This window comes from Microcebus murinus, chromosome 14 (genome assembly GCF_040939455.1).
Source record: "Microcebus murinus isolate Inina chromosome 14, M.murinus_Inina_mat1.0, whole genome shotgun sequence".
NCBI lineage: Eukaryota > Metazoa > Chordata > Mammalia > Primates > Cheirogaleidae > Microcebus > Microcebus murinus.
Genome location: NC_134117.1, coordinates 378701 through 391809, shown reverse-complemented (window position 1 = coordinate 391809; position 13109 = coordinate 378701). Strand labels below are relative to the sequence as shown.

At 60.7% G+C, this 13109-nt stretch overlaps 1 protein-coding gene across 1 annotated transcript in view; it reads left to right on the top strand.

Moving 5' to 3' along the window:
- Positions 1 to 5361: 5361 nt before the first annotated feature.
- Positions 5362 to 13109, top strand: part of KNDC1 (kinase non-catalytic C-lobe domain containing 1) — a 42959-nt gene continuing 35211 nt past the window's right edge. The window contains exons 1-3 of the mRNA XM_076010368.1: positions 5362 to 5496; positions 12367 to 12565; positions 12992 to 13050. Coding sequence (XP_075866483.1) covers positions 5398 to 5496; positions 12367 to 12565; positions 12992 to 13050 — 357 coding nt within the window. The 5' untranslated portion in view covers positions 5362 to 5397. The remainder of the gene's footprint in view (positions 5497 to 12366; positions 12566 to 12991; positions 13051 to 13109) is intronic.

Below are 13109 nucleotides of genomic sequence, written 5' to 3'. Positions count from 1 at the left end.
CTGTAAGCCCCTACTTTGAGATGTTCCACTTTTTCGGGCCAAACCAATTTATGGCTTCCAAGTATCGATTTACGACTTTACATGTCATCCCTGTCTCCCCGAAATGTGCAAAACCAAACCGTAACCCAATCGACACCACTTGCTCGAGGCTTCTTGGGCATGGCTTTTCGGGCCGTGGTCACACATATTGAGCTCAAATAAATCTCTTAAAGTTATTTTACGGAGCTTGACTTTTCTTTTGATGCTTCGAAACTAATATAGAAGAAAATACAATCATAATTAATCATTATGAAGTAAGTAGAGAGAAAAGCTAACATATAGCAGGTAAAAAAACAGCACTTTTAACAAATGGTAATTTTAATGCAAATAAATCAATAATTAGGTTAAATATGAATGGACTAAATGCTCCAGTTAAAACACAAAAATTGTCATAATGGACTTTATATATTTATATTCATACACACAGTTTATAAGAGACACAACTTAAACACAAAGATATAGAAAGATTAAAAACAAAAGAGAAAAAAAAGCCTTGGCCAGGCATGGTGGCTCACACCTATAATCCTAGCACTCTGGGAGGCTGAGGCGGGAGGATTGCTCGAGGTCAGGAGTTCGAAACCAGCCTGAGCAAGAGCAAGACCCTGTCTCTACTATAAATAGAAAGAAATTAATTGGCCAACTAATATATATAGAAAAAATTAGCCGGGCATGGTGGCACATGCCTGTAGCCCCAGCTACTCGGGAGGCTGAGGCAGGAGGATTGCTTGAGCCCAGGAGTTTGAGGTTGCTGTGAGCTAGGCTGATGCCACGGCACTCACTCTAGCCTGGGCAACAAAGTGAGTCTCAAAAACAAACAAACAAAAAAAGCCTTGCCTAAAGCCAGGTGCAGTGGTGGTTCACGCTTGTAATCCTAGCACTCTGGGAGGCCGAGGTAGGCAGATTGTTTGAGCTCAGGAGTTTAAGACCAGCCTGAGCAAGAGCGAGACCCTGTCTCTACCAAAAATAGAAAAAATTAGCTGGGCAACTAAAAATATATAGAAAAAATTAGCCGGGCATGGTGGCACGTGCCTGTAGTACCAGCTACTCGGGAGGCTGAGGCAGGAGGATGGCTTGAACCCAGTAGTTTGAGGTTGCTGTGAGCTGGGCTGATGCCACGGCACTCTAGCCCAGGCGACAGAGTAAGGCTTGTCTCAAAAAAAAAAAAAAAAAATGTTCCAGAGATGAGAAGGAGAAACACCCCCACAGTTCCATGAAGCAGTGTAGCCTTGATGCTTAAGGCTGACGGGACTCTGGGAGAGACGCAGATTACCGGCCAGCGAAAATAAATGCAAAATCCACACACAAAATATTAGTGAGCCAAATCCAGGGATATTGGGGAAAGATAATACATCACGATCAGTTGGGCTTTTTCCAGCAATGCAAAATTAGTTTAACATTAAACATTCATCACTGTAACATATTAACAGAAGAACAGAGAAAATCATGTAAGCATCTTAATAGATGCAGAAAATACATTTGATAAAGTTCAACATCTATCTGTGATTTTAATAGAGCATTTGGCAAATTAGCAACAGAGAGGAACTTGATGAATCCACTGAAGGGAGCTACGAAAGTGCACAGCAAAACTGCACTCCTGGCGCGGCAGCAAGCTTGCCCTCCCCCACCGGAGCTCAGCACGGAGAACCTCATCACCATTTCTAGTCAATGCCACGCAGGGCTTCCCGGCGGGAGCGGAGAAGAGGGAAAGAAGGAAGAAAGAAACACGATGGGATTAGTGATGAAGAGGCCAACCTAGCACCATTCTCAGATGACACGACTGCTTACTTGTGAAATCCACAGCCCTCTGCAGATTAGAATCGGTGAATGGGCTGAGCAAAGCTGCTGGATACAAGGCCACTACACAAATCCCTGTTTCATTTCTATAGCCAGTGCTGAACAGAAAGTATGTTGTTTACAAAGCTATGATTTACAATAACTCCACGAAATGTCAAATATCCCTGCCAAATACAATAAAAGATGCACGAGACCTCTTCACAGAGCACAACGAAATGTTTTTGAGAGAACATAAAAAGACGGATGATGGGTCTGCATGCGTGGGCAGACACGTCTATTCGTCGATTAGACGATTCTCGTCGTAAAGACTTGCAGATGTGTAGAGTCAATGCAATCCCAATCAAATCCCGACCACGCGTTTAGGGCGGACACACACAGCAAGCTGATCCTAAAATGTTCATGGAGACACAAAGGACTGAGCTTCAGGAGTAAAATATCATGGTCGGAAAAAAATTCTGAGCACAATGAAATAACTCTGATAAGCAAAGGACAGGCCGTTAGGACGAAGGTTTCCATTAGGGAAAAACGTGCTTCTGTGCTTTTGACGGTGGCTCTCAAAGCCGCTTTGGTATTTAGCTTCTTGGATACATTGACAAGAGCGACTGACAGTTTTATTTCAAAGTGTCAATATTTACACCATCCAGCAATTACATTCTTTGCAGTTATTTACATTATTTTTGAAGAAAAGTTTAGCTGTTGACTTCAAAATTCAGGAGTGGTTTGACAGCTTTTCAGAATTCTTTGGGGAAAACGAGAGGAAGGCTTTTTGCAGACCCCTGCTCCAGCTGCCCCAGCTCAGCCTGGTCCCGCTGAGCACCGACTGCATGCCCTAAGGCAGGAGCCAGATCTGGGGGAGAGAGGGGGGTTCAAGAACAAGACAAACCCTGTCAGTGTGCAAGGTGACAAGGGCCAGTGACCAGCAGAGCGAGCTCTCAGGAGAGTTAGGGTTAGGGTTGGGCTTCTCATGCAGAAGGGAGGCCCGTGGGAGGCAGCCCAGCCAGGAGGGCAGCGCAGGCCGGGGACACCAGGTAGGCACAAGTGTCCCTGCAGAAGGCGGGGCAAGAGAACGAGTAGACAGCCAGGGAAGAGTGAGTCAGACTGCATGCCACAGGGTGACGGGGGGTGGGGGACAGGGGAGGCCAGAGCCAGGAGGCCATGCTTGTGGCCTCTTCACGGTCCTTTCTGAGTGGCCACATCTGTGCCAGCTCATCAGGTCTGGGAAGGTGTGGAGAGCCTAGCACACACCCGCTCTGGTCTCAGGAATTGCTTCCTCCTGTGACGTGAGGCACCAGGACAGGCCAACCCCTCGCGCCTCCCTGGAGCAGAGCTTGCTGCAGATGCAGGTGAGCGTGCAAAACCCCGTGCCTGTGACCAACAAGGCTTCCAGCAGAAGATTCACAACACCCCGCTGAGCAACAAAGACCAAAGACTGAACCTTGAAAGGAAAGCAGCAGGCGGGTGGAGGAGGAGACAGCAAAGCAGTCCCCACCGGGCACTCTGGGGGCTCTTTGGCCCCCACCCTGTGCAGGAGCTCTGCAACCAAGAAGACAGGAGGGGCCAGCTGAGTTCTTTCAGTTCTTTTGCCTCAGCCGTGTGTTCTGTGTTCACCCAAACTGGAGGCACCTTTCTTCCTGAAGTGGATGATGTCATCAGACCCAGGAGTTCCCCCAGGCATGGGACTATCTCAGCCCCTCCCATCCAGAGTCTGTGTCCTCACTGCTCAGCCTGCAGGACAGCCTACGCCCAAGTCGACCAGATCCTGTGTTTGCTGCCTGCGAGGCCCCTGGAGCCTCCCTTTGTGGCCTCATTGCCAACGTTCCCCCTGAGAGCGCTCAGGCTGGGTGGCCACCCCAGCCCCCCAGCAGAGAGGCCCAGAAGCCCAGGCACTCGGGTCTGCGGATCCAGGTTCCGAGTACTGGGGTGCAGCCGGAGCCCCCAGGTCCTGGAGCAGGGCCCACCTGCCCCATCTGCCCTCCTTCTGAGACTGATGGTTGGGGGCTGCTGTGGACCCCTCTGGGGCCCACAGAGAGCACTTAGGGACAGCTGGCCACAGCCACACAGCCCGGAGGTGTCTGTTCTACAACTCCGGCTGCCCCCACCCCACCCCACCTGGCTGGCTGCTCTGAGCTTCCAAACACCCCAGGGGGGGAGGAGGCTGCACCCCATGGTTGATTCGGGTGACGTGGGAGGGCCCTCGGTAGGCACTGTGTAGAGGGTGAGACCACCTGGCTGGATGCAGGACCCTGCCCAGCACCTGCCCCAGCTCCCACCCCCCGAGTGCCACAGCACTCTGGGAGCCACAGAGACCTGGCCCAGCACAGAAGGCTGGGAACCAGTGTCCCTGCCCACGCCACACCTGAGGGCTTTGCAGGACCCGCCAAAGCCTCCCTCATTAATTCAAGGAGCACTTATCAAGCGCCTACTGTGTGCCTGGCCAGGCTATGCTCTGAGCCTGCCCTGCAGTGCCCACTCTGGTGGGAGCGCCGACCCACAGCTCTGCTCTCTAAGGCAGGGGTGGGCGGTGGTGAGATTGTCACCCACCCTCTTGGCCTTTTGCCAAGGGGCATTCTGGCCCCTTGTGTGTGGGGGGGTATCCAGAGCCACAGGCCCCAGCTTGGGACAAGCTCCCCCAGCACTGAGGAGGCCCAGCGAGTGGACCCTAACAGGCCGGGAAGGGGTTAATCAGGAGCCGAAGGACTGCCAAAGTGGGCCCCAAGTGGGGCGCTGCAGGCTGCTGCCCCACCGACCTCTCTGGGACCCCAACTCCAGCTGCTCTGCCACAGGCACGCCCCCTCCTCCCCCCATTGCGGCAGCCCCGCCCCTCGGCCCCCTCTTCGGGTAGACTCCGCCCCTGACCCTCCGTGTGCCCAGGTGGGCGCAGACCCAGCCTCCTGCCCGCGCTGACAGAAGCCACACGCAGTGGCTCCGCCCCGCACAGTCGCAGCTCCTGAAAGGGGACCAGGTGCCCAGACACCAGGGCCCGGGGATCGCCCGCGGAGACCGCGGCCCCGGGCGCCCCCCTCCCCCTGTGCCAGCCATAGAGACCCCGGCCCCGGGCGCCCCCCCTCCCCCTGTGCCAGCCACAGTGACCGCGGCCCCGGGCGCCCCCCTCCCCCTGTGCCAGCCACAGTGACCGCGGCCCCGGGCGCCCCCCTCCCCCTGTGCCAGCCACAGTGACCGCGGCCCCGGGCGCCCCCCTCCCCCTGTGCCAGCCACAGTGACCGCGGCCCCGGGCGCCCCCCTCCCCCTGTGCCAGCCACAGAGACCGCGGCCCCGGGCGCCCCCCTCCCCCTGTGCCAGCCACAGTGACCGCGGCCCTGGGCCCCGCCCCCGGCCCCGCCCCGGGCTCCCTGGCGCGTCCCCCGCCCGGCGACACTGCGGCAGGCGGCGCACCGCGGGGCGGGCGAGGCGCGGGGGGCGCGCGGCGCGTTGCCATGGCGGCCGGGCGCGCGTAGCCGAGGCCGAGCTGCCCAGCGGCGAGCGGGCGCGGACAGGGACGGCGGGGACAGCGGACGGCGCGGTGCACTGCGCGCCCCCCGCCCTGGCCGCGCCCCCCGCGGCACGATGCAGGCCACGGACCCCGCGGCCGAGCTCTGCGAGGAGGACGGCGGAGACCTGGACTTCTACGACTTCGAGCCGCTCCCCACTCTGCCTGAGGACGAGGTGAGCCCCGGGCCCCACGGCTGTGTTCCCTGCGGGGTGGGGGAGGTCGGAGGACAGTGCCCGGAGGGGGAGCCGGAGGTCTCGCCGCGGGGGATCCCGCAGCTGTCCTCAGCGCCCCCTTCCTCACTTTGACACTTTGGCCAGGAGGGACAGGACCCCCTGGAATGCCGCCGCTGGGGGGTTGGTGGTGGGCGGGTGGTCTCTGCGCAAGTTGGCACCGTGGGGGGTGGGCTCCTGACCATAAATGTTGTCTGGACGGTAGGGGCCACTGTTTACCTTCCTTCCTGCCCTGGGAGGCCCCCGGAGCACAGGGCAGCAGACCCCTCTCGGGCGCCAGTTTGGGAGCTGGGGGGTATGAGGCCCCCCCAGGGCAGAGGTTCAGGGGCCCCTGGAGGAGAAACCCCTGAGGGCTGAGAGCTGCTCCCCGCTCTCTGGGGGCTCTGGGCCTTCGCCCTCCCCCAGGCACAGGGGGACATGCCTGCTGTCTCCATCCCCTGGCTCCTGGCCGCGGTCTGGCCACCTGCCCACTGAGCCCGTCTGCCCAGCTCTGGCAGAGAAGCAGGTCGGCCCGGTCTGTCCCTGTAGGTTAGCCCTGGCTGCCCAGTAGGGCCCCGCAGGCTGTGGGCTGGGGTCAAAGGAATAAACTCTGTGTCCCGAAAACATGAGCCAGCCCCCAGAGGGGCCCTTCTGCCTCCCAGGGATATGGGATCTTCCAAACCGCCACCAGGCAAATGCCCCAGCCAAGCGCCAGGCTGCCCTGTTCCCTGCTGAGCTGCAGGGCCTTCCCTGTAAACTGCCAGGGGGTGCCGAAGACCCTTCACCAGCCCACAGGCACCTCCTGGAGCAGAGCAGCCCCCCCAGCGGCAGTCTTCAGGGCCTCTGCCGGCCCCCACCCCCGGGGGAGGGGTGGGCTCCAAGTGCCGGGAGCTTCCTCCTTTGGGGATGGTGTTGGCGTGTGTCTAGGCAGGGCTGGGGCTGGCTGCCCCACCCCCACAGCGGCCTGGATTTGGTGCAGTTGGAGGCTGCCCAGAGGAGGGGACGAGGGGATGAGCCTTGGATGTCTTCAGCTTGGACGGGGAAGAAGGCACATGCAGCCCATGGCCTGCAGAAACAGAAACGCCCACGAGGACATATTTCACTGTGTCCCTTAGAAGAGTCTCGGGATCGCTGTGGGGAGCAGCCCTGAGGACGTGGCTCTCCTCACAGCAACTTTGCACCCGGCACCCCAGCCTGGAAGGCCCCTCTGTGCCCGGCGTGACCAGGCAGCAGCTGGTGCCCCTTAAGCAGAACGTGTGGTGCAGCAGCCTGAGCCCAGAGACACCCACCTGACAGTCTTTCTGCCCCCAGCCAGCGCCCTCCCTGCTGGAGCAGCTCCCACCATGCACCATGCGTGGGGCCAGGCTCTCCGACCTGTGACCTGACAGAGGCCTGCAGGTGCACAGGACGCCAGCGATTTGGGAGCGTCCAGCAGGGAAGGCCGGTGGGCTTCCCCACCTGGGGAGGAGGGGCTGCCTGCCGGTGGGCAGGGCTGCAGCAGCCCCCAGAGAGACACCGGGCAGCCCCAGGGCAGCCGCCAGGACAGGGAGGTGGCACCAGGCCCAGGACACACACAGCCTGCAGAAGACCTAGGGACTCGCTCCTTCCGACAGCTAGTTCTGACAGCTGACCACAGTACGGTCGAGAGGTAGAAGGCCCCCCAGGAGCCCCCGGAGTGTCCCTCCTGCGTCCGTCATGACCCCAGAGAAGATCCAGAAGGCTGATGAGCACAGGAAAAGATGTTTGCTCATCGTAATCAGGGCATGCAAACGTGCTGCCATGAGCACCTTTCCCAGACCGCCAGGCCGGCGGAGCTGAAAGGTGGACAGCGCTGCGTTGGCAAGGACAGTGCCCGGCAGCGCCGCCCACGCGCGGAAGCCAAACTGGAGCAGCATCTCTGGAAAGCAGCTCGGGCTTTGCTACCGAGGTGGGAGCTCCCCGCCGCCGAGCCCCAGCAATGTCACTGTGGGTGTGGGGCCCGGGACACATGGCCCTCGGGGGGACGGTGCCTGAGACCGCCCTCTCCCGGAAACCCCAGGCCTGCTGTGAGTGGACCAGCTAGCCTGGCCCTGGAGGCAGTGCCGTGGGCCAGTACAGGCCGAGGACCACTGGCACACAACTGACAGGGCGATGCTGTCTGCCTGGGCCCTAAGCAAGGTGGGCTTCCTGGGGGAGGTGTCCACGTGGGATTTCGGCCACTGTGGAGGGGGATTGTGCTATCTGGGCAGAATGGCGGCTGCCGGGGAGGCAGACACACGCCGGGCAGCCGCAGCCTAGGAAGGGGAAGCTCCTGCTGCCCCGTCACGAGCAGACGGTGCCAGTGACCCCCGGGAGGTTTGGAGATGAGGATGGCCTGCGGTGCGGGGCAGAGCAGGGTGTTTCCTAGTTGTCATGCCCCCGGGGGGCAAGCGGCATCTCGTAGCCCCCTCGTTTGGCAAGTGCCCCCCCAGAATGTCTTGCGTGCGGCGTTGGGCTGGCTCGGGATTCGAAGGTGGGTGAGGCCCAGCTGCTCCTAGAGGAGCGGGCTCGGGGGCACCTGTGGAGAGGGGAGGTTCCCACGCTGCCCCATGGGGGCCATGTGACACCTGAGCCGGGACAAGCCCAGAGCAGGAGGCTCCTGCCGGGAGAGCCAAGGACAGTCTGGGGTGACGCAGGGGCTGCAGGAGGGGGGAGCTTTCCCTAAAGCCCCCCAGGCCTCGGGGGCGGCCAGTGAGGAGGGGCAGGGGCAGGGCTGGGGAGTGCCAGCAAATGTCCTCGGCCGAGACTGAGCTCTGTGTGGCCAGGTCCTGTTAGAACACCCCAAGGCTGGGAAAGTCACCTGGTTACAGGAGAGTATTTGCAATCTGCACAGCGACCCAGGGCCCCGTCCCCCATAACCCAGCTCGCAGCCTGCCTCTGAGCATGGGGCCTCCTCAACGCACAGAAGCCCCGACACTGGGCACTTGGCCGTACCACGGGAGGGTCCCGGTGGAAGCCGCCCCCCCTCTGGCTGAGGGGCCGCTGCCTGGAACAGCCCCCGGGGGTCACGTGCGCTCACCTGCCACGTCCCTCCCCCCACAGCGGCAAGGCAGGGCCTGCTCTCTCCTGCCCTGCCAGGAACAGGACTGGGGGGCCTCACGCTCAGACCCGCAGCCCCCAGACACTGCTTTTCTGGGGCTGGTGAGAGGCAGGGTGGGAGGCCGGGGAGCCCTCTGGGCTGGGCGGTGAGGTCTGTGCCTGCCGACAGAGCCCCACATGCCAGCCGGTGACAACACGGTCAGACCGTGTGGCAGGAGCAGGAGGGGCGGGGGTGGGAGCCGTGATGCCCCAGGTGCCGAGAGCCCTGTGGTGCCCTGGAGCCGAGGCCGGCTTTGCTATTCGTAGGAAGCACGTCACCTCCCTCTGAAATGTCACGGCCGCTAAGCTCTCGTGGAGGCCACCTCGAAGCTCTGCGCCCCCCCACCACATTTCACCTGGGCATGGCGCCCCCAGCCCGCTGTGGGGCTGGACCCGCCTGGGGGTGAGGTTGGGCCTCGGGGTCCCCAAGTGGCCCCTCTGGGAGGTGAGTGCAGGGGTGCAGGGTGTGCATTGCCGCAGGGCTCCACGGATTGGTGAGGGCTGTCCACCCCCCCGCCCCTGGCCCCTCTCTCTTCCCTGTCCCCGGCACCACAGCCCTAGTCTGGCCACCGTGCATTTGGGCAAGGGAGGGTCACTCCTCCCGCCGGGGCGGAGCAGGGTGGGGGCAGCAGGGCCGGCTGCAGACCCCGGAGTTCAGGCCTGGGTGACCCTCAGCACATGCTGAGTCCCCGACCTGGCGTGCCAGAGCAGCCAGGGTGAGCCAAACCCGCCCGGGACGGACAGCGTGGCTGAGACAGGTCTGTCCGAGAGTGGAGGCACAGCCACGGCCCCACAGAGTCCCCCCTGCAGGCAGCAGAGGAAACCCTGACACATTTAGGCGCCCCCCAGATAGGCGCTAGGGGTGCAGGTCTCCAGCCTCACGGGGGGGGGGTGCGGGGGGGGCTCGCTGTCAGCAGGTGTCCTCCCACAGGGCCCGAGCGTGGGATGGGGGACACGCCTGACCTGGGTGCCCCTCTCGACAGCACACCTGTCCCACACCGTGTGAGCAGGCGGGGGCTGCGTGGAGTTGGGACTGGCTCAGACTTGCGCACGGGTTGGCCTCATTCCTCCTCAACAGCACAAACCCACGGGTCTCTGGAGTTGGTCATTACTTCATGTAGTGCATGCCTGTGTGCGTATGTGCATGCATGTGTGTGTGCATGTGTGCTGCCCTGTGCACAGGTGTGTATACACGTGTACAGGTGTGGTGTGTGCCTGTGTGTGTGCACGTCTGTATGTACATGTGTGCTGCCTTGTGCATTTGTGTGCAGGTCCCTGGGTGTGTTTACATGTGCAGATGTGGTGTGTGCCTGTGTGTGTGCACGTCTGTATGTACATGTGTGCTGCCCTGTGCATTTGTGTGCAGGTGCACAGGTGTGTATACATGTGTATAAGGTGTGGTGTGTGCCTGTGTGTGTGCACGTCTGTATGTACATGTGTGCTGCCTTGTGCATTTGTGTGCAGGACCATGGGTGTACTTACATGTGTGCAGGTGTGGTGTGTGCCTGTGTGTGTTTGTGTGCACCTATACATGTACATGTGTGCTGCCCTATGCATTGGTGTGCAGGTGCATGGTGTGTGTACATATGTACAGGTATGGTGCGTGCCTATGTGTGTTTGCATGCACCTATATATGTACATGTGTGCTGCCATGTGCATTCGTTTGCAGGTGCACGGTGTGTGTACACATGTACGGGTGTGGTGCATGCCTGTGTGCACATCTGTATGTACATGTGTGCTGCCTGATACATTTGTGTACAGGTGCACAGGTGTGTGTACATATGTACAGGTGTGCTGCATGCCTGTGTGTGTTTGTGTGCACATCTGTATATACATGTGTGCTGCCTTATACATTTGTGTACAGGGGCACAGGTGTGTGTACATATATACATGTGTGGTGCATGCCTGTGTGTTTGTGTGCACGTCTGTATGTCCATGTGTGCTGTCTTATGCATTTGTGTGCAGGTGCATGGGTGTGTATACATATGTACATGTGTGGTGCATACCTGTATGTTTGTGTGTGTATGTGTGTGTACATGTGTACTGTCCTGTGCAGTACGGGTGCAGGTGCATGGGCGTGTGTGCGCGTGTGCACACGTGTGAGTGCATACAGTGCCCAGGCACCTCTGCAACCAGCCCCACAGGCATTGCTAAGTGCTTCAGGCTCCCTGAGTCCTGAGGAGGTCCAGGCGGTGCAGAATTGGCTGCAGGTTGAGCACAAATCAGAGAGACCTTTTATCATTGGGACCCAGGAACCCTGAGGGAGGTTCACGCCACAGAAGGAGCTGGAAGGGCCTAGGAGGTGATGTCGTCATGCCACTCCCTGGACTCCGGGCGGCCGTGGGGCAGGCGAAGTGCGGGCCACGCAGGGGACCTTGAGTCAAGCCCTGCCCTCACCTGTGGTGGGGGCCCATGCAGTGCCGGCCGCAGGCGGGGGAAATTCAAGAGGGGAGACGCCTTTCAGGCCCTGGGGGGCCCACCCCCAGCCCCCAGGTCGGTGCCAATCTTCTCCTGGCCACACCCACACCAGCCAGCCCCAGCCTGGCTCCCCCCACCCCACCCCCCGCCCCCGCTGCTGTGGGTGGCAGGGCACAAACACGCAGGCACAGGGGTGACGGGCCTGGCACAGTGGGCAGGAGAGGCCCGGAGCCCAGGGTGCGTGGCGGGTGAGTGTGGCTGTGTGCATTGTGTGTTAGTGTGTGTGACGCTCCGTGTACTGAGTGTGGGTACAAGTGTGGAGGGGCCATGTGTATGAAAGTATATGTGGTTGACATTATGTGTGAGTGTGCTTGCATATAGTAAGCGTGTGGATATATATGAGAGCATGTATGAGTAAGAGTGTGGGCATATATGAATATGTGTGTAGTGTTGCATGTGAGGATATTCACTCCCACTGTGTGTGGGGTGTACATGAAAGTGGATAGAAGCATTGTGAGCATGCATGTGCCTGGGAAATGGTGTCTTAGTACATAGATGTGTGCATGTGTGAAAGTGTATGTGTTGGCATGTGCCTGTGTGTGGTTGCATGTATAAGGGACGTGTGTACATGCATATGTACGTGTGTGAAACTGTCATGTGTTAGGTGGGAGCATGTGTGCACAAGTGTGATGTGCGTGTTGGGCAGGTGCATGTGCACGCATGTGGGTGCTGGTGCAACCATCTTGATCGCAGCTGGGCTCTCACGGGGTCGGGAGGTGAGGCCAGAGCCGGGAGGCCCCAGGCAGTCTGGCCGTGCAGAAGGAACCACGTGCCTGTGTCCTGCTGGAGCTAATTTCTGGGCAGTTCTATGACCATTGCGTCACATGCGTGTGGTTGCATGTCAGGGTCACACCACATCAGCCCTGCACGGAGCGCGTCCTGTAGGTGCCAACTCCACCCTCACAGGCCCATACACCCGGCTCTTCGGCCCACGACCCACGTACCCACTGGGCCACGAGCCTGTGGGGTCAGGGGTGGCCCAGCGAGCAGGTGTCCCAGCCGGGCACGGGTCCCCTGGCTCCAGCCGAGCTTCCGGGGGAGGCCATGTTCCAGGCGCCGTGAGCAGACACCTGCTCTGGGAAGCACGCTAACCGTTCCCAGATGTCCCCGGGCTCTGACGCCCAGAGAACGGGGTGACAAGGAAACCTTGCTCCAACCCTTTCCCGACCCACGGAAGGATCCGCATCTCCGGAGTCTCAGCTCGGGGCTCGGGGCCTGGCCAGGAGGAGCTGCGGCTCACGGCTGGGCCTGTCTTGGCAGGAGAACGTGTCCCTGGCCGACATCCTCTCCCTGCGGGACAGCGGCCTCAGCGAGCAGGAGGCCTGGGCCGTGTGCCTGGAGTGCAGCCTGTCCATGCGCAGCGTGGCACACGCGGCCATATTCCAGACCCTGTGCATCACGCCCGACACCCTGGCCTTCAACACCAGCGGGAACGTGTGCTTCATGGAGCAGCTCAGCGGTGAGGCGGCGGCGGGCGGGCGGGCAGCTGCAGGGTGGACGTGGGTGCCAGCACAGCCAGAGGACCTGGGGCGCGGGCGGGAGGACCGGCCCTGGGCGGGGCTGCAGCCTCACTCCTCGGAGGGGCAGAGGCGCCGGACCGGCGTCCCTCCTGGCCCCTGGGCCGGTCCCGCTGGCCCCGCAGGGGTCTCCCAGGTGAGACTCCCGGGCGCAGTGGGCGGCTGCACCTGCCCTGCCCTCCAGGCCCTGGGTCCCTCCTCCTGGGGCCCCGCAGAGCCCAGGTGCTCCCACCTGCAGCCAGGCCCAGGTTAAGGCGCCCACTCCCTTTTTACCGCGACTGCCGCAAATGCTGGGCGCTGGAGGGAGAGGACTCGGCTGCCGGTCGGCGGGTCCGAAGGGTGAGTGACCCTTCTCTTTGCTCCCCAAGATGACCCCGAGGGCGCCTTTGTCCCCCCGGAGTTCGATGTGACCGGGAACACCTTTGAGGTGAGTTCGGCAGGTGGGTGTGCGCCGAGCCGGCCCTCCTCACCTTACCCTTCAAGGTC